We start from the raw sequence: 20,232 nt of genomic DNA, 5'->3' as shown, positions 1-20,232 counted from the left end.
TGGAGGACCCAAGGCGACAATTGGCCAGTTTCTCCAAGAGGTGATCATGGGACACCAGATCGAAGGCTTTTTTGAAGTCAAGATATATGACATCAATCTCTTCTCCCTTGTCCAGGTGATAGGTCACCTGGTCATAGAAGGAAATGAGATTGGTCAAGCAAGACCTACCCGCAACAAACCCGTGCTGGCTATCCCTTAAGACGTTGGCGTCGGCCAGTCCATTAAGGATGGCCTCTTTAATAAACTTTTCTAAGATCTTCCCCGGGATAGAAGTCAGGCTGATGGGCCTATAGTTAGCCGCATCCACTTTCCTCCCTTCTTGAAGATAGGCACCACATTGGCCTTCTTCCAGTCTTCGGGCACTACACCAGAGCGCCAAGAGTTTTCAAAGATCCGTGCTAGAGGCTGGGCTATGATGCTCGCCAGCTCCTTGAGTACCCTGGGGTGAAGATTGTCAGGGCCGGCTGACTTGAACTAGGCACATATGCATCCACATACACACCCACGTGCATACACGTGTACATGCACTCAGAGCCGCCCTCAGGGGCAGTACCTGCTGGCCGTCTTGGTGAAGAGGGGCTGGCCAGTGGCGGAGGGTACGGCCTCATCCAGCAGTGGGTAGGACTTGATGAAGGACAGGGTCTCATCGGGGAACTCACTGGAGCTGCGGTAGGTGCCTGCAGTCCCGGAGCCAGCGCAGGAGCCTGGCCTGGGAGGAGAGAGCACCTAGCCATGGGCATAGCAGCTTGGCACTCTCTGCCCAGCCCCATGCACCCTACTGCCCCACATCCCCGGGGCCCAGTGAGACAGGGGGACAATGCAAGGAGCCCCCACCCCAAAACCACACCTCCATCACTTCCTAGTGCCCCCGAAGCAGGCAAAGAACAGCCAGACCCATCTAGACCCACAGGGGAGGGGGAGCCAGGTATCCCAGCCCCCTGCCCCTACCAACTGGCTGCACCAAAGCTGGTACCTGGGCTTGGGCACCTTGTCTTCAGGGACAGGCGTCCAGGCAGCATCTGGGCTCCGCTGCTCCTTGAACCTCCCGCTGAACACACGCTCAATGTCATCCAGGTAGAAGGCACAGACAGCCGAGCCGGTGATGCTGGGGAAATGGGCAGGTGTGAGCATGGGGCACGGCTCGGACCCCCTGCTTGGGTCCAAGAGTTAGCAGGACATGGGGGCTCAGGGCTTTCTCAGGTTCCTGAAGGTGCCAGACCCCTTGTGGGGTGCATAGCCTCCTGCCCCAGAGGCTGCTGGGATATTAGTGGGAGAACTGGTAGGAGAGACACCTGCCATGGTACCTGTTGGCCTGAGTGGTGAAGACGCCAAAGACGGCAGGCCGCCCGTTTAGCTGGGCCACGCCGGTGACAGCCTGCAGCACATCGAAGTAGAAGAAGCTGTCGCCGGGCACAGAGCAGTTGAGCCGGGCCTTGAGGAAAGAGGTCCAGTACTTCTCCAGCACACGGGGCGAGCCGCCCAGGTCGTTCTTGCACACGCGTGCCACCCGCGAGAACACCACCTGGCACAGCGAAGTCCCAGTTATGGTGGGGCGAGAGCGGCCAAACTGCCCCTTAGCACAGTGGCAGCAGAGATGCCCCAGGGCCCATGGGTGTGCTAGATCCCCATTCCCTAAGCTAGTGATCCTACCCCTGCTAGACTGCGCTCCCCTCCCCCAACTGGGAAAGAACCCAGGAGTCCTGACCCCCACACCCACTAGACGTCACTGCCTCCCCAGCTGGGGACAGAGGCTGTCGACTGAGGGCTCCCGAAGCCTGGAGTGAAGACCCTGGGGTTCAGTGCCCCCAGTGCCTGGCTCCCACGGAGAAGCAGCCTGGCCTGAGGCCAGGGTGACAGGCAAGCCCAGGGACCCAGCTGTCCCAAGGCTCCCAGCATCAGCACCCCCAGTCCGAGATGCCCAGGGTCCCACAGGCAGCTTGGGCCCATGCTGCCACACAGACCCAGCCCTGCCCCACGCTCACCCGGCCCAGCGTGGTGTACTCCATGGAGATCTCCCGGAAGAAGAAGTAGACATAGCTGCCATGCTCCAGGGCATGGAGGAAGTGCGGTTCTGGGGGCAGGAGAAAAGCTGGGTTCACCAGGCCAGGCCTGTCCAAGCAGCACCTGACCTGGGTGCCTGCTGCCCTGCCCCTCAGGAGCATGCTGAGACCATGGCCCCACAGGGCATCAGGGAAGCTGAGGCAGGCAGAGGGGCAGGAACAGGCCTGGGTTAATCAGGAAATGAGCCCAGAAGTCCTGGCACCCAATCTCCTCTCCGAGCTGGGAAGAGAACCCAGCCGTCCCGACTCCTGACTCTAGCGACCCCCAGCCCCAAGCTTGGGGGTTACAGCAGAGAGGACAGAGGTTCAGGCCTGCCACCGACTAGATGCCACAGCTCTCCCAGAGCTGGGCACACAACCCAGGAGTCCTGGCTACCAGGTGGTGGCTCAAGCTACTACAAAGAGAATCCAGGAGTCCTGACCTCTACTGCCATTCGTTCACCTAAGACAGCTCCACACATGTGCTTCTCTGAGAAAAAAGGAGTCCCTGCCCCACCAGCTCTGCCCCATGCCCCTGCCCCTGCCTCCTCACCTCGCAGCCACTTGGAGTCGTACTTGACTGTGCGGAGCATGGGGCTGCGTTCGCCCAGGCTGCGGTAGATCACCGCGTCGCTGGCTTGGAAGTCAGCCACCGTGGCTGAGTAGAGGTTCCCATCTGCAAGGGGAGAGCAGAGAGGTTGGGGCTGGAGGGAGGGAGGGAGGGAGGCAGGGGGCTGGCACAGAGGGGTGCCCCACATGGCCTCCCTCTTGCAGCAATGCCAGACTGATCTATCCCAGGGGGTGCAGCAGCTGGCAATCTCCGTGGGACACAGCTGGCTGTGCCCTGGTCACGGCTACCCTGTGGTCTAGTGCCCGCTGGATCTGACTGCCCCCACATGGGCACTGCCCAGGCATCAGGGATGGGCCTCTCCCCCCCAGACCCAGCGGGGAGTCATGTCCCAATCCACCCCTGCATTGCCCCACGTGTCAAGTTCAGCCACAGCCACATACCTGCAAAGAGGGCCACGTTGGTCTGCTTGGCATCAAAGGGGCAGCGGGCCTGGCCATTCAGCTCCTCCCCGTCCTGCTCCAGGCTGCTGATCTGAAACCAGGTGCCCAGGTTAGACCAGGGAGGACACCCACTGTGTGGCTCTACTCTGGAGACTGGATGGGCTGAGGTCCAGCAAACTCATTTCACCCACTGCCACCCACAGCCTGCTGACGAGCCCCATGCCTTCGAGCCCAGGGCCTGGACTGGAACCCAGGTGTCCTGGTTCGTGGCGGGCAGCTCCAGCAGAGTGAGGTCACTGCTTTGCTCCCCTCCTGGAGTGGGCAAGGGGGCTAGCTGGCCTTGCAGAGGGCTACCAGCCAGCTGGGCTAATGGGGAGGGCACGTAGCCAGCTGCAGCAGGAAAAACCCTGTCCCCTTACCTTGTAGGTACGGCACATGGGGTTGAAGGCATTCGTCCCACAGGCAAAGAGGGTCCGGTCGTCCTTGGGCACCAGCACCTTGATGTAGTTGTAGCACTCGTCCTGCCAGGGGAGGGGACAGGGGGTAAGTACCAGAAGTCCCAGTTCCCACATCAGGGTGCGGGGAAGTAGGTCTTACCCTGAGCTTCCCACGCATGGCACAGTTGTCCACGTCCTGCGTCTTCCACGTGAGATACTGATGTGGGGGAGGAAGAGGGTTAAAGGGTGGCGCCAGGAAGCAGCCTTCTCCTGCATGGGCCTAGGCAGTGCCCAACACCATGCAGATGCCCTGGGACTGGAACCCAGGTGTCCTGACTTCCAGTCTCTCTCCCAAGCTCTAACCATTGGGCTGCCCTCCTTTTCCCAAAGCTGAGATTAGACCGCAGGAGTCCTGCATCTCACCCCACACCCCACCTGGCCCTGCTCTGACAGCCATGGTTCCTTCTGCCCCTTACCCTGTCTGGACACAGCAGCTCCTTGGCCCACTGGAGATCAAAGGCATACACATGGTCCCTGCGGGGAGAGAGAGGGGACGTGGAACTTGAATGGCTTGAAGTGGCAGCAAAGCAGGTTTCGACTGGACCTCAGGAAACACTTCTGCACTGTCAGAGCAGGGAGGCCGTGGCATTGACGCCAGGGAAGGGTGAACTCTGGATCACTGGAGGGGTTCAAGGAGAGGCTGCACAGCAACTAGTTGGGGGTGATCTAGGTGTAGTGATGCCTGTGTTTTACTATGGGAATTGTCCAGGCTTCTGGGCTTTGCTGGGTAACCCCCAGCCCTTTCTGCTCCATGTGTCAAGGGGTTTTAAAGGCTCCCTCAGAGGTACTGGGTGTTAGCTGCAGCCCAGGCTGGGGATGAGGTCTGGGCTGTGACAATGCTCTTGCTATCACCAAAGCTGGCAGGTCCTGGCTACAGAGTCTTGCCCCTTCACTCAGGATCAGACTGATGCTGCACTGGGGTCAGGAAAGAATTTTCCCTTTTTCTCAGACTGGTACAGACTGGGGGGTTTGCCTTCCTCTGCAGTGGGGGCATGGCCTCTGCCTGGGATCTCTCGAGGGTGTATCACAAGATTTCACAGAAGCAGGACGCTGCTGCTGTGGGCCCCCAGCTTTCCCTGGGGCAAGTGGGTGGGGGTGATGTCTGTGCTGTGTCAGGGCTGACAGTTGTCTTATGTGAGAGACTGGATGATGGATTTGTCTGGGATGGCTTGCACAGGGCAGATCCTGCCTCAGGCAGGGGGTTGAACTAGACATGACTGCCGCAGCTCCCTTCCAGCTCTCAGATTCTATGAACCATCCCAGCACCCACGGGTGCTGAAATACCGGGCCTGGGAGGGCAGTGGGGCTGGCGGCGGAGGTCAGCATGCTGGGATGGTGCACTAGGGGCGTGCAGAAGCTGTGCGAGGGCTGTGCATGATGCATGCTGCGGTGGGAGTGGGCACAAGGGGGACGTCAGCACTGGCTGTGCATGATGCTTGTGCAAAACATGCATGATGGGTGTGCTGCGGCTGGGTGCATGCTGTGTGCTGTGGTTGGAGGGGGGCAGCTTGCCCCCCCTGCACTCACCGTGCGGCGATGAAGAGTGTCTGGTTGAGCCGTAGCATCCTCTGGAAGTCCAGGCCGAGCTGGGCCGTGTCATTGTCCCCCGCCAGGCCCCGGAACCAGGGGTACTGGGACGTGCCTGGCAGCAGGGGGAGGACAGGCGGGCGTTACACACTGCCCCACGCTCACCCGGCGGGACCACACCTGGGACCCCCACGCCTGCCACAGCCCCACCTCAGACTCCCACCAAGGCATTCATCATCATCGCCACTGACCGCCACGGCTGCCACCCAGCTCACGTACTTGTCAGGCCCACGGTGCTGAGGGGGACGAGGTCTCTGGGGAAGGACAGCGTGGCCGCCGGGAGGCTCCGGGTGAGGGCAAGTAGGAGCAGAGCCACAGCTGAGAGGGAGCAGGGCATCCTCGCGGCCGTCCCGGGAGCAGCGCGGTGCAGGCAGGAATCTTCCCGGCAGGGCCTAGGGCTGTGCCATCCTTTGCTCGCCTGCCGCCAGCCCTGGGGAGACACGACCGGGCTCGCATCTCTGTAGCCTCACCAGCACTCCTCCCATGCACAGCCCCCGGCCGTGGATCCCCACATGCCCCACAAACCCAGAGCAGAACCCAGGGGTCCGGACTCCAGGCCCCTCCGCGCACCCCCCACCACAGCTTGACGGGAACCCAGGAGTCCTGACTCCCAGCCCCCCACGCCCTAACCACCAGGAGATACTCCCCCCCGCACCGGGCATTGGGGGCTCATTTGCTAGTGTGGGGGGGCCTTGTGGCAGGGATGCAGCAGGACCGGGCACCGGGGCTGGCCCAAGGCAGAGGCAGGTGTGGGAGACTTAGGCGCTCTGGACCCCATGCTCCTTGCAGCAATGAAGAACGAACCCAGGAGTCTCGTGCTTGAGACCTCCCCAGAGCCGGCAACAGAGCCCCGCTTTGCTCCCACCTACTCCCATCCCAGACGGGAACCCAGGAGTTCGGGCTCCAGCCCTGAGAAGCCTGCTCCAGATTTACACCCCTTTCTGCCCCGGTCCCAGGGCTGTGACACTGCAGGGGGTGAACCAGCGCTGTCTGGACTGAAGGGGAAACTCCCAGTCCCATGGCCCCCCTGCTCCAGCCCTATCCCCCCATGACACAGAGCTGCCCCCCCCCACTCATAGCAAACAGGGCGTGTACCCCCAGCCCCCCCGTCCTGGCACAGGGCTGGGGAGCACGCGGGCGCAGCAGCTGGTGCAGGGATAGAGTTACCACCAGAGCTGGTTGGGGAAGCTGGGAAGGGAGAGTGGATGAGGTGACTTGACTTGTTCTTTCTCAGTTTGCTGCTGGCAAGATGGACCCAGTGTCCCCAAGCCCAGCCCAGTTCTCACCACCAAGCCCCCTTCTCCTCCCCAAGCTGGGAAGAGAACCCAGGTGTCCTGACACCCATCGCCCTAGTCTCACCGCCAGAATCCATGCGCCCCAGAAATGGGCAGGGAACCCAGGCGTCCCAATGCCCAGCCCCACTCCATACTAACCCATTAGACCCCAGAGCCGGAGCAGGCAGGGGTGTTTATCAGGTTGCACGTGCACCTCTGTACACATACGTGTGTGTATGTACAATATATACAAGGTTTGCTGGTATCTATTCATACCTGGGCAAGAGGTGTGTGTGTGACACACACCAGTGTAAACTGAGAGTGGAAGAGGTGTTTGTGGACTGGACACATGTTGCTGTATACTGTGGAAGAGGTGTGTGTAGATGCACATGGGGGTATACTCTGTGTGTGTGTGTGTGTACGCACAAAGGGTATGGTGTCTGTATACACAGAAAGGGGTGTCCCAGAAGTGGCGGTCTCTCTGGACACAGGGGGCATGTAGAAGGTGGAGAGGGCATGCATCTGGGTATACAGTATTCGTGCTCTGTGCACACATCTGTGTAAGGTGTGTGCATGCTTGTGTGTAGCCACTGGGAGGGCGTGGGCACCCGTGCCTACTGCTGGGGAATGTCTGTGTGGAGATGAGTGTGTATGCACACATCTATGCATACACACTCACATGGATGGGCATCCTGGAGGGTGCCAGGAGAGGCAGCTCCTAACCACCAGCTCACAGGGCACTGTGGGCAGCTGGGTCCCCAGGGCTGCGGCAAGCACTGGCGTCAGCATGGGGCGGCACTGGCAGGGGCTGACGTGGGTTCGCCTCCCGCGAGAGCCTCGGAGCTCCCCCTGGTCGGGACTTGACGTCGCTCAGCCTCCCCGGGCACCTCCCTGCCCTGCCATGGGCAGTGCTGCCTCTGGCACAATGCAGGAGTGCTCCTGGGGGCACCCAGATTCACTCAGACCCGAATCTAGGGACAATCAGTCTGGGTCAGTGCGGGCATATGGGCAGAGCAAGGCACGGTGCTGTCTGGCTCCCAAAGAAGAGAGCCCTGTTCCCCCCTACCCACCCCAGAACTGAGAGGAGAACCCAGGAGTCCTGGCATCCCCCCACCTTGCTCCAAAGACTAGCAAACAATACTATCCCGGAGCCACGACGGGAACCCAGGAACGGGCCGTTAGGAGCCCAGGAGTCCCGGCAGCCAGTCCCCTGCCCTCCCCGCTGCATAGCAGGGGTTACAGCCCAGAACAGAGAGGGGACACAGGGGGGGCACGATTTTCCAACCAGGGCTGCGATTGCAGCTCAGAGCCAGTGCCAGGAGGTATAAATAGCTGGGTGCAATCAGGCTGGAGTGGCCGCGATTAGCCATGGATGGTAATGCCGCCGCGTGTGTGCAGAGGGGTCGGCCAGGGGCACAGGCATGAGGTGGGGCCAGGGAGGCCCATCTCAGGCCTGGAGGGGGGGAAGCAAGGGAAGGAAACGAGACAGAGGGGGGGAGGCAGGAGGACAGTGATGCCCAGGGATGTGTGTGTGTGTGTAGCAGGGCAGCAAAAGTGCAGTGTGTATGTGTATATGTGTGTTTAGCTGGGCAGTGGCAAGGCCTGGTACAAACACGCATGTGCATGCATGTAGCAGGACAGGAGAAGTGCTGTGTGTGCACGTGCGAGAGTGTCCGTGTGTTTAGCCAGGCACTGGCCATGCCTGGTATCAACATGTGTGTGCAAGCAGCAGGACAGAGGAAGAGCCACATGTGTGCATGTCACTGGGGTAATACTTGGTGTCTGTGCGTGCGCATTCAGCCAGACAGTGGCAAAGCCTGCTCTGTGCATGTGTCTTTATCTGTGCACATGTGTCCGTGTGGGCTTGCACACACAAGTAGCGGGCAGGGCCTGGCATGCTATCCCAAGGTCCCAGCCCCATACCACAGTGCCCCAGCAGCACTAGACACCGGGGCGTGGTGATCCGTCACACAGCTGGACAGGGCCTGCAAGCCCTATGAAGCTGCGGGAAGGGCAGGGTGCGCTCCAGTGCCCCCTGTCCCCACTGCCCTGGGGCACTTCCAGTGCTGGCCAGCAGGGGTACTGTGCCCAAGTGCCCCCCCCTGCCCCTTGCCCTCCAGGGGTGCAGCTATCAGCCCCTCCCTCCCCGTCCTTACTCAGTTGCTTCTGGCTTGTGCTGGGAACTGGGTGTGTGCACATGTGTGCGTGCAGATGTGTATCAGATACTTGGGTTTTGTGTGTATGCACACGCGAGAGAGAGAGAGACACATGGTTTCTGTGCGTGTCAGAAACATGGTTTCGGTATGTGTGTGCATCTCAGATGGCTGGGGCAGGGTGGGGGGGTGTCCTGGATGCCTGGGGGGCGGGGGCTGTGTGTATACGCCCCTTGGATGCCTGAAGTGTGGGATGTGCGTGTCCCCTGGATGCCAGGGGTGTGTGTGTGTGTGTGTGTGTGTGTGTGTGTGTGTACACGCATGCGGGAGTCTGAGGCTGGGAAGCTGAGAGCTGTTTTGCCAGCCCAGCCCCCGCCCTCCAGCTCCTGGCTGGATTGCTAATTACCCAGCGCTGCACCAGCCCAATCAGGGCTAATTGGAAGCTGGGAATGATTAGCTGGAGCTGTAATTTGCGGGTGATGAAGCACAGGCTGGCAGGAGAGGGTCTGCCCTGGCAGGGGCTGGAGGGGTAGTTCTCTGTCCCCGCCCAACCCTAGCAGGGCACCTCAGGCTCTGTGTTGGGGGCAGTGCCTGCTGCCCATCTGCCCCAGTGCAGATGCCATGGGGGCAGGCACATCTGGCAGCATCCTGAGGAGCCCTGGGGACTGGCAGCACCCAGGCAGTGACCCCCAGCCAGACCTGGGGCCCAAAAGCCTTTGCCACTAATGCAGCCTGGGGAAAACCCCATTAGCTGTGGGCATGGGCACAGGGTCAGGGCCGTCCCGGGTGGGGAGTGAATCAGGGAAACCGCCCCGCACACCCCTAGGGACAGCTCTGCACAGGGTACCCCTATGGCCAGCAGGAGGCAGTGGGGCCACACCAAGGGGATGGAATCTGGGGCCCAGAGCGCTACTCCCAGCTCTGCCACGGGGCCTTGTGGAGTCCTGCCCCCACCCGTGCCTTAGTTTCCCCTCCTGCCTGGGCTTGTCTCATAACGCCAGGATGTACAGAGCCTTGCACCCCAGGGCCATGGCTACCGATGTGGCACGTAGTGGGTGGCTCACCTCGAGTGCCCCCAGCCAGGCTCCAGGCGCTGTCAATCATCATCCCATCATTAACACGATCACTGCCACAGCAGCGATCAGGCCTAGGAACGGCAGCCCCCATGCAGCCGAGCTCACCCTGCCTCGCACAACGGGTCTCTCGCCTCGCACAATGGACCCTAGGGGCACACTACTGCCCTGCAGCTCCCTAGAGAGGCCCCTCCTGGCTAGCACAGCACCAAGAGGCCCGAGCACCAAATGGGATCTCTGTGGTACCCAGCCCCCCACCCCTGCCCCCAAAACCCGGCAGGTGCTGGGCTATTACAGTGGCCAGGTGTAGGTTGCAGGTGGGCACGTGCCTGTTAAGCCTGCCTGGGATCATTAGAAGGGGAAGGGGCCTTTTTAAATAGTGGGAATTATACAGGCAGGCATGGGTATATGCAGCACCATGCACATTGCAGGGGGCACCCATTAGCGGGGCCCAGCCAGGCATGGACCCCAGGAGCCAGGCTAGCAACCCCAAACTAAGCAGGGAACCCAGGAGTCCTATCTCCCATCTGCACCTGGCAGACAGGCCTTCTGGCGCTGGGAATGGAGCCCAGAAATCCTGGCTCCAGCACAGGGGAGAAAATCCAGGAGTCCTGGCTCCTAGCACCAGCTGTGCATGTGTCTCCTGGTGTAGAAGGGGGCAGGACCCCCAGGACAGAGCCACCCCACTGCTTGGGGCAGAATGGGGGTCAGGCAGGGGGAAGCCTGGGCCTGATTCAGTGCCTTTCAGACTCAGTCCAGCCTGGGCACAGCTGGGGCTCAGCCCCTGTCTGTCCCTGGTGCACACCCCGGTGGGCAGGGCTGTCTCATGCACGTGCAACATCGGGCACAAGGGGCCAAGACAAGCACGATGGTGACACAGAGGCTCTCAGACCCACCCCCAGCTGGGGCCAGGGTGGGGGCAGCCCAGCCCACAGCAGGTGGAGGGAGGCGCGGCAACCCCGTGGGACTGGAGGCCCCGCAGACCTGGTTAACAGGAAGCTAATCCCAGGATGTCATTGTGTGCACTACTGTGCATGGGCCCCGTGTATGTGCACCCATGTGTGCTTGTGTCTACACATACATGTCTGTATGTACACTTGTATACAGGTGTGTGTATGGGGGTGTACGTGTGTGCAAGCATGTGTGGATGTGTGTGCATATCCATGTCTGTATGCACAATCATATGCATTTGTGTATACATGCATGTGCATGCCCGTGTGCACATGTAGGTATGCGAATGCATGTACATGTCTGTATGTACACTTGTGTACAGGTGTGTGTATGGTGCATGTACATGTGCTCCTGTGTGTGCTTGTTCATATGTACACATGTGCCTGCCTGTGTGTATATATGCACATGTGTGCATATGTACACGTGCATGAGCTCTGATCAATGGACCTCCCTTCCTCTCCTGGCATTGGAGGAGCAACCCAGGCGTCCTGGCTCCCAGTCGTCTCTCCCCCCCCACCGAAATCCATCACTCCTCTCTGCTCCATTATTTTTAACGAAGGCCCCGGCTGCCGGAGCCGCCGCACGCGTCATTAGCACCGTTAATTACACTGCTGCAAAGCTGGCTCCCAGGGGAGCACCAGAGCCACACGGGGGGAGGGGAGAAGGCACCGCGTGGCAAGGGCTGGGCAGAGCCCCACCGAGAGCAGAGCGGGGGCATGCAGTGCCCCAGAGAGGGACGGACTGCACACAGTGGGTGTGCACGCATGTGCCCATGTGGGGGCGCGTACAGGCTGTACGTGCCTGGGCGTATATGCTTGTGTGTTCATGTGCGGTATGTGCCAGCATCGGTGCATGTTCACATGGGGCATGTGCTCACATGAGTGTGCACTCAGGTGTCTACACAAGTGTGTTTTTACATGGGCCTCTACTCAAGCAGGTGGGTGTGTGCATGGATGCTGCCTGCATGGGTGTGTGCTTACATGGGAGGGAGGAGGTGTTCACAGAAGTGTGCCTGCAATGAGTGTGTTTTCATGTGGGCATGCATGGGTGTGAGTTGGTTCAACTGGGTGTATACTTACATGGGTGTGCATGTGTATTCAGTGCTCAGGTAAAGGGTGTGTTTACATGGGTGTGTGTCTACACACGTTTTCACATGGGCAAGCATGTTCACATGAGTGTGTGCTCACATGGGTATGCATATGAATGCAGTGTTCATCTAAGAGTTGTGTTCAGGTGGGGGTGTGCCTATAGGAATGTGGGTTCACGTGGGTGTGTACTCACAGAGGTATTCACATGCATGAGGTCTTCATGCCGGAGGTGTGTTCACATGGGGTGTGTTTCCACCTGAGCGTGCGTGGATGTGTGTTCACATGGGTATGTACTCATGTGGGGGTACACATGTATGCAGAGTTCATGGGCCTGCACGCTCATGTGGGTATGCGTGTCTAAGTAGTGGTCCTGGAGGAGTGTGTTCACATGAGTATGTGCCTACTTGGGTCACACATGTATGAGCATGTACTCACACATCTGTTCAGGCAGGTATGCATGTAATAGGTGGCATGTGTGTGCTCACATGGGTATGTGTGAGCGTGTATTCACACAGCTGTGTGCTCATCCCGAGGTGCCTGGGCCTGCAGGTGCAGAGGTGGGGGCACCCCCACTTGGGCATGTACTCATATCAGCAGATCTGTGCATGCAAGCGTGTGCTTGTAGGCCTATACTTATGCAAGCCCAGGAAAGGACCAGGGCCAGCCGGGTGCCGGTGCCGGTGCCAGTTCCAGTCAGTTAGAGTCACCCTGGGGCTGCCCTGATGTACAAGATGCTTTCCCTGAAGCCCTGGGAGCTAGCACCGTGCACATACCCCGTGCCCTAGGGCAGAGACTGCGGGTTAACCCTGTGGGTTCTCACTGCCGGGCACTGGCCAGGCAGCCATGGCTGATGTGTGGAGCCCAGCAACAGTTGGGGAAACTGAGGCACAGAGCGAGTGGTGAGTTGTCTGCAATGATGCTGCATGGGGATTTGAACCCCTGGCCCTAGAGTCCTGGCCTGCAGTGTCCCCCACTTTGTCTCAAATGCCCCCTAGTTCCCGTTTGCAGTGCCACCCCACTTTCTGTCTCAAATGCCTGCCACTTCCTGTCCACACTCAAAAGCCAGTCTCCCACGCCACAGGGGAGGTGGGTGGGGGTGAGGTGACAGGGCCAAGGCCAGGCAGGAGTGCCGTGGCAAAGCTGGGAGCTGAACCCTAGTGTCCTGCCCCCCACAACTCACAGCCTGGTCCCTCTCTCCCTGCTCCCATGATGCCCTGGGAGCCCAGCCTGCCCCCCCCACCACCTCCCCCAGCTCAGTGACCTGCCTCCTGGATGAGAACCCAGGAGTCCTGGCACAGACACTACTGATCTAACCCCTACCGCTACCCTCCCCGCGAGCTGGGCACAGGACCCAGGAGTCTCTAGTCACTGCACCAGAGGCTGCCAGGGTGGGGACAGGGGTGTTGGCTCGGTGCCGTGGGGGAGACTGGACACCTGGGTCCAACAGCCCAGCGCTCTGATCAGCCAGGACTGGACCCTCACTCAGGCCCTCAGAGCCTGCCCCCCACTCCTCACCTGATCCACACCCCCATGCTGCGCTCTGCTGGAGACTCACCCCCACCACCAGCCACACGGGAACTATGACACACACGAGCCCTAACCAGCAGGGGGCTGCCAGGCCGCTCCCCTGAGCCCCGCACGTCCGTGCCCAGCCCCCCCCACCCCACGTCTGGCTGCATCAGAAATTAAAATATGAATAATTCAGCTTCAGCGGCCAGTTGGAGCCAGCCTGGAGACGGTGGCCGGGGGAGCACCGGGACATGCCCCAATGCAGCCAGCGTTGGGGCGCGGCACAGCCAGCGCTTCGGGTAGGTCAGAGACCCAGGTGCAGGGCTGGGGGGATGTCTCAGGGAGCCAGGCACTCCCGCACCCTCCACCCTGGTCTCCCATCCAAATGATGAATGAGCCAGACTCTGCTTAGCTTTGCAGAGTGTGGTGCCAGTCAGTGCCAGGAGGCCTGCCGGCTGCATGCCAGCCCTTGCCCAGTGCCAGCGCCCATGCCCGGCAGTGCCGGCCCCTCTGTGGGCTGGGCAGTGCCAGGGGGGTCCAACAGCTACTGGAGCCCTGCAGCCTGGTGGGATGCACCCAGTGCAAGGCTGCAGACACAGAGTAAAGCTAGACCTGAGCCAGCCTCAGCACAGGGACCCTGCCAGGCTGGAGCAGCCCCAGTGCCAAGCCCAAGTCCCTGAACTTGAACCTGTCCCCCAAGCCTAGCAGCTACCACACACCCAGACACCTGGGTCCCACCGCTCCTCCCTGGCACCTACAGCTCAGTCTGAAACACCCCATACCTAGGATCCACCCACCAGCCCACAGCTGGGCCCTACCTGGGGCTCGTGGGTCCACGGCAGTTTGACAGCACCTGAGGGAAGCCAGGGGGGCTCGGGTGATGTCCAGGGGGTCCGGCAGGGCTGCAAGGGGAAAAGAGAGGTGAGATCCAGAGCTGGCCACATGTGGAGACATGAGACCCCCCAGCCATGGGACCCAGGTGTCCGGGTGTGGGGGTCTCCCCCCACCAGCCATTGCACCCTGCACCAGATACCCTGAGTGTGGCAGAGACTGTGCCCAGCCCTGCCAGTGCCCCTCACTCCTGACCCACAGCCCCCCCTCCCAGCACAAGCACCAAATGGGATCTCTGTGGTACCCAGCCCCCCCAACCCTTTGAGGCCCAGCATAGGACAGGGGGAGCTGCCCATGTCTCCTCTCTCCGATACAGCCCCAAGCCCAGCCCCAGAAGGGCACTAAGGACTGAGGCAGGACTCCTGGGTTCTACCCCAACTCGGGGGAGCGGGGAGTCTGGACACCTGGGTCCCCAGAGGGTATGTGGCCAAGGGAGATGATGCATTTAGAGATGAGGGAGGCATCCAGCACAGTGCCCATGGGAGCCTCCCCCCGCAGTAGGTCAGGACAATGTGGGGAAACTGAGGAAAGGGCAGGTGCCGCAGGCATGGGTTGGCCTTCCTGTGGGGGGGCACGGAAGCCTTGTGTGCCAGCACCAGTGTGCACTTGTGCATTCACATGCATGCACACTGCACCCCAGTGTGAGGAGCCATGATCCAAGTCATATACAGGGGGTGCATGTGCACACATATGTGACCATACGCACACGTGATCCCCGTGCAAACCCCCACCCCCATCACTCTGCCTTGTACAGATCACCCTTCCCCGACACCGGCTGCAGCCGCCTTTGCCCTGGTCTCCAGTCAGTGCCTGACATTGGGGCTGACCCTGAGTCTGGAGCCACCAACCACTGATCTCACAGCCCCGGACCAGACAGACCTGGGGGAAGGGAGCAGCGCCGGCAGGGGGAGAGTGCACAGGGGTCCTGGCTGCAGCTCCCAGGCCCTGGTGCATCCCCAAGGGCTGAGTGTGCACACACCAACATGCAAACCCCCCATGCAACACAGGCCTGACTCAGCCCCTCCTCTCCTGCCAGCATGGGGCAACGGCTGGCAGGGCTACCAGGGGCCATGGGGACCAGTGAAACCAGTGCCAAGCTGCTCTGGGAACAGGATGGGGTTGCACACGCCTCCACACGCATGTACATGCCTCCACATGCTTGCACACACAGCCCGCCCTGACCTGGCTCTCACAACCTGCCTGTAGTCATGCGACCAGGACACCTGGGTCCCAGCAACCAGGCCTGCTCTGTTCGTTGTTTACCACCCTTCCCTGCCCGCAGCCCAGCCAAGACCAGGTCCATACCAGCCCGGTGCCCCCAGGATCCACACAATCCAGCAGCCAAGAGCCCTGGAATCTGGGTCCTGTGACCAGACGTGCCTCACGCCTCCAGGCCCTTGAAGGCACCCGAGTGTCTAACTCCCATTGAGGCTGGGCTCCTAAATCCCTTGGGGGGGGGTTCTGGGCCTCGATTTCCCTTCCTGTCTCGCATCTGGTCAGACCAGGAGAGTGCTGGGAGAGGCTTTGTCCAGGTCTGTGCTGTGCTTGGCCCTACTGGTGCTCATCTCTGCCATGCCAGCCTTGCCCAGCTGCCCTGCGAAGGGGTAATGGGATAACACTTGAGTGTGTTAATTAGCCCCAGTCCATCTATGCCCCACCACCACCAGGCAGCACCAGCGTCCTGATCCATCCTGCACGGGAACTAGAGCTGAGGGCACCAGGACTCGCGGGTTCCCTTCCCAGCTCCAAGACAGGAGCATGGGGGCTCTGCCGGGTTACACCAAGGACAGGGGGCCCTGAGCCAGGACTCCTGGGTTTGTGTATCTGGGAGAGAGCCAGGGCTAGTGGGTAGGCTGGGCGCCAGGACTCCTGGGTTCTCTCCCCAGCTCTGGGAGGGGAGAGATTTAGGAGTCAGAGCTGGTGGGGGCAGGGGGCTGGGCGCCCAGACTCCTGGGTTCTCCCCCCACTATGGAGGAGGGGTGGGAGCTGGGGTCCGGAGCAGAGGGGGTGCAGGGCACCCGGACTCCTGGGTTCCCCTCGCCCTAGACAGGCCTGGCTTCTGTGCGGGCCTGGCTCGCAACCCCTAGCAGATGTGGGCTGCGATCTGTGCCAGAGGGGAGGCGAAGGGGGGGCCTCGGCCCTGGCCGGGTCTGGGACAATGGCAGGAAGCAGCCTCACAGCCGGGACATCCGGCTGGAGCTGGAGCTGTTGCTGCTGTCGCTGCCCGCAGGTCAGTCTGGCCCATGGCCCGACATGGAGCTCCGAGTGCGGGGAGACGCGTGGCCCAGGCACAGGGACTTTGTTCCCCGGCTGCTGCCACCTTGGTGCAGTGCTGGGAGGTCCTGGCGGCTCCTCTCCATCTAGGATCCAAGCGAGCCGTTAGCATCACTGCAGCGCGGGGATCCTGGCACTGGCGCCTAGAGCCTGGCCTAGGATCAGGGCCACGCAGGCCGGGTACATAGTGGGGAGAGGCACCAGCAGGGAATGCACCCACTGCCCGGGGCCTGCCCTGGCCTCCAGACAGAGGACCCAGGGTCCCGATCCCTGCCCCAGCACACTCACCCCAGCCCCTGCTTCCCACAGCTGGGAAGAGAACCCAGGAGTCCGGGCCAGCAGCGAGGTCCGTACCCACGCAGGGGCCCCAGGGCTGGGATGACTGGGCACCTGGCCCAGGTCCCAGCCATCACCATTCCCCGTCCTGCTTCCCCATCTCTGCGTGTGTCTGTGTGCATATCTATGTTCCAATCTGTATGTTCATGTGTGTGTATGCCCATCTCAGTGTGTGTGTGTGTGTGTGTGTGTGTGTGTGTACACATGCGCCTGTCTCAGTGTGTGCATGTGTCTGTCTGTGTGTGCCTATGTTCCCGCCTCTGTGTGCATGTGTGTGAGCATATGTGGGCATGCATGTATGTCTGTCTCAGTGTGCATGTGTGTGTGTCTGTACATGCTCATATATGTGTTTCTGTCTGTTTGCCTGTCACTGTGTGCGTGCATCTGTGCGTGCCTGCACATGCCTGTCTCTGCATGTGTCTGTGTGCGTGCACGCGCCTGTCTGCATGCCTGGCGTGATCGATCCCCTTATTTATTCCATTGTTAAAGGCTCGTAAACACAATAACTCAGAGAAGGGGCCGCGGCAGCACTGGCTGGGCTGGGTTGGCGGGCAGCAAGCGGGCCGGGGCAGGGCCAAGGCGGCAGCGGGCATGCAGGGAAGGGGTGGGGGGTGACTTCACACCCCTTCACCATGCAAAGCACCCACTCTCCTCCCTCTGCAGGAGCCCAGCCCAGAAGCAGCAGCTGGAGGCAGCCGGCTACGAAGCCTCCTGGCTCCCCTCCATGCGCCCGGCACTCACTGATTGGCCGTCGTGCAATGCCTGTAGAAAACACTGTGTATGGCCCCTCGCACAACGGCCTCTGCACCCCCAGCACCTTGTATGGGAGCCAGGTGTCCCCAGGCACAGTTGTGCCAATCTACATGTACACGCTTTGCATGACAGGGTGCACGAGGTGCAGGGGGGAACCGGGGCCTGACCTCCAACGATCCTGCTCCACTGCCCATCGCTACCCAGCAGTAACGAGGGGCCCAGACAAACTACCCCTTTACACCAGTGTAACCCCTCCTCCTGGGGTAGCATCACCCCCTCCTGCCTAGACCCCCCCTGAAAGGATCGGGGCAAAACTACATGGGGAAGTGATACCAGTATAAGTGTCCTGTATCCTTATCCCAGGATAGCCCCTCGCAGGGTGCCAGCGGGCTAGGAAATGTGAGAGCCCAACAGCCCCCCCAGGACAGCAGCAGTTCTGTCTGCTCGGGGGTCTGTGGGATTTAGCATGCAAGCCCCATGTCCATAGCCCCGTGACCCCAGCCCACGGTGGGTCTGGCCAGGGTGCTCCCAGGATGGGCTGCCTGGGCACCGGCACCAGCCACACCTAGGCCCCAAGCCACATGATCCTGCCCGCTGTCAGCTCCCAGGTGACAATCAACCGTGAGGCGGAAAAAAAAAGGCTGTTTTCTTCTCTTGAAAGCCAGAAAACTAGGGCAGAGCTTGCACCCAGGCAGAGCAGATGCCCCCAACGTGTTGGGGACCTGTGCCCCTGCCGCCAGTGCCTTGCTCTCCCCCACACCTGGCCCCAGGGGGAGCTGTGGCCTGCATGCGGGTGAGGCCCAGGACAGACCTGGCTATGGAGGGGGGCAGCAAGGGGGCACCAGGGCACACGTGTGCCACACGGGGCCCAGAACGGCAGGCATGAGAACGAGGAGCCGGTGTTAATTTGTGCCCTTGCCTAGTGCCCACATGATGCTGGGCCCATGGCCCCCAAGGGCAACCCCCTGCCCCCAGGAAGCCCAGTAACCCCGACCCCACCCAGACACTGCCGCATCGGGGAAGGGGGGCAAAGGCTGCACCCTCTGCCAGGACGTGAAACCCCATCCAGACCTCAGGGCAAAGCCAGCAACACCAGCCCAGCAGGCAGCCCCTATCTTTACGTAGGACCTACAACAACAAGGCAGCATGTCCATTCCCCTGCAAAAGGGAATACAAGATCCATCTCCAACGCACCACAGCCACTTCCTCACCAGCTGAGATGCGGCTGGTTCTGGGGTGGAACGCAGCCGCTCTTCACACCCCATGTAGGAACAGCCCCAGCTAGTTCAGTCCCAGGCTGCGCCAGGACTCTGCGCTCAGTACCACAGGTGGGGAAACTGAGGCACAGAACGGGGACATGGCATGCTCCAGCCCACACCGCAGGGCAGGGCAGGGCCAGGCGCAGACCCTAGGCATTACAGCTTCAAGCCCTGCACCTTTCTGGATCCCAAAGCCCTGAGCTCACAGGCTCAGCTGGGCGCAGTACGGGGCTCGTGACACACAGCTGAGCCTGATGCACCCACCCAGCAGAGGGCAGTGCCTGCAGCAGAGAGGGGAAACTGAGGCATGGAGCAGAGAAGCAGCTTACCTGGTCACAGCAAGAGATCCAGGCGCAGGGGGCTCCCTCTGCCTGCCCAGCCCCACGGCACTGGGGCTCCCGTCCCCTGCAGGCATCTGGCCTTCGTATGCTCACCCACAGCACCCAAGCCCCAGCCTCGTTTTCAAGAGGCTCCTCCCACGCAGCCAGCAGGGGATTGGCCACCTCATAGCCACGCACCTCCCCAATTGAAGGACCCAAACCACCCCCAGCAGAAAATGGGAACCTGGCCCTCGACAGGTTCACACACCCCCAGCAGAAAATGGGAACCTGGCCCTCCCCAGGTTCACCCCTCCCCTGCAGCCACGGTTCGTACAGCACTAGGCGCGCTGGCTCCAATGGGATCCAATCCCACTGCAGCCTCTGGATCCTCAGAGCCCGGCAAGCCCCAGGGGCCAAATTTGAGCCTGATCTGGAGACAAGGACTGGGGAAGCAGGAGCTAGAAGCCAGGTTGGGCCCTGCCGGCCCCGCAGCGCACGGCACTGTACGTTCACCCACAGACCCCAAGCAGCAGCTGCACCCCACTAGCACCCGAACCCCCAGCTCCCCCTGGGGCGTCACACTGACCCCCGGCATCCCACCCTCCTCAACCTGCGACGCCAAGCACCCACACCCTGCCGTGGCCCGTTCCTGCAGCTGGGGGAGGGTGGGCCTGGGCTGGCGAGGGTTAACAACCCCCCTGTTTTCCAGGATGTTTCCGAGCTGGGATCAGCTGACCTGGAATCAACTGGGAGCTGCTGGACCTCTTCCTCCCAGAGCAGGAGGAGCTTGGCAGGGCCAGTGGGGGCCGGGACTTCAGGGGGGGCTGGTGCCTTCGGCCCCCACCCCGCCAGGGCACAGGCTGCTGCTGGCATCGGGGGTCTGGCCGTGGCGGATGGGGCCCTGGCACCGGGTGCACCCCGTGACACTGCCCTCCCTGCCCTGGGTGCCCAGCCCGGGGCTGGCCACCTCTGGCCGAGCCAGGGCAAGGTGGGAAAGTTCCCCTGGCACAACCCCGGAGGGGTTCGGCCCCAGCCAGCGCCAGCGCCAGTGCCAGGCAGGCAGCCTTCCCCACCCGCTGGCCACCCCCTGCCCCCCACGGGGACCCCTCGTGCTGCGCAAGGAAAGCACGCCTCGTGCGTGGCTCCGTCCGCGGGGTCCCCGCTGCACCCCAGAGCTGCTGCACCCCAGACCCCCGGCTGCTGCACCCCAGGGTGCT

At 61.5% G+C, this 20,232-nt stretch overlaps 1 protein-coding gene across 1 annotated transcript in view; it reads right to left on the bottom strand.

Annotated features, from left to right (window-relative positions):
- The window catches only part of SEMA6C (semaphorin 6C), a 34,676-nt gene extending 15,390 nt beyond the window's left edge, over positions 1-19,286 (bottom strand). Inside the window, 13 exon segments of the mRNA XM_006032736.3 lie at positions 554-709; positions 974-1,105; positions 1,305-1,522; positions 1,983-2,071; positions 2,593-2,715; positions 3,051-3,141; positions 3,470-3,571; positions 3,648-3,704; positions 3,964-4,021; positions 5,075-5,189; positions 5,354-5,564; positions 14,001-14,084; positions 19,025-19,286. Of these exon segments, the coding sequence (XP_006032798.2) occupies positions 554-709; positions 974-1,105; positions 1,305-1,522; positions 1,983-2,071; positions 2,593-2,715; positions 3,051-3,141; positions 3,470-3,571; positions 3,648-3,704; positions 3,964-4,021; positions 5,075-5,189; positions 5,354-5,471 (1,259 nt within the window). The 5' untranslated portion in view covers positions 5,472-5,564; positions 14,001-14,084; positions 19,025-19,286.
- Positions 19,287-20,232: the final 946 nt, after the last annotated feature.

This window comes from Alligator sinensis, unplaced genomic scaffold, assembly GCF_000455745.1.
Source record: "Alligator sinensis unplaced genomic scaffold, ASM45574v1 scaffold463_1, whole genome shotgun sequence".
NCBI lineage: Eukaryota > Metazoa > Chordata > Crocodylia > Alligatoridae > Alligator > Alligator sinensis.
The sequence above is the reverse complement of the archived record's forward strand: the minus strand, read 5'-3'. Positions and strand labels throughout refer to the sequence as shown.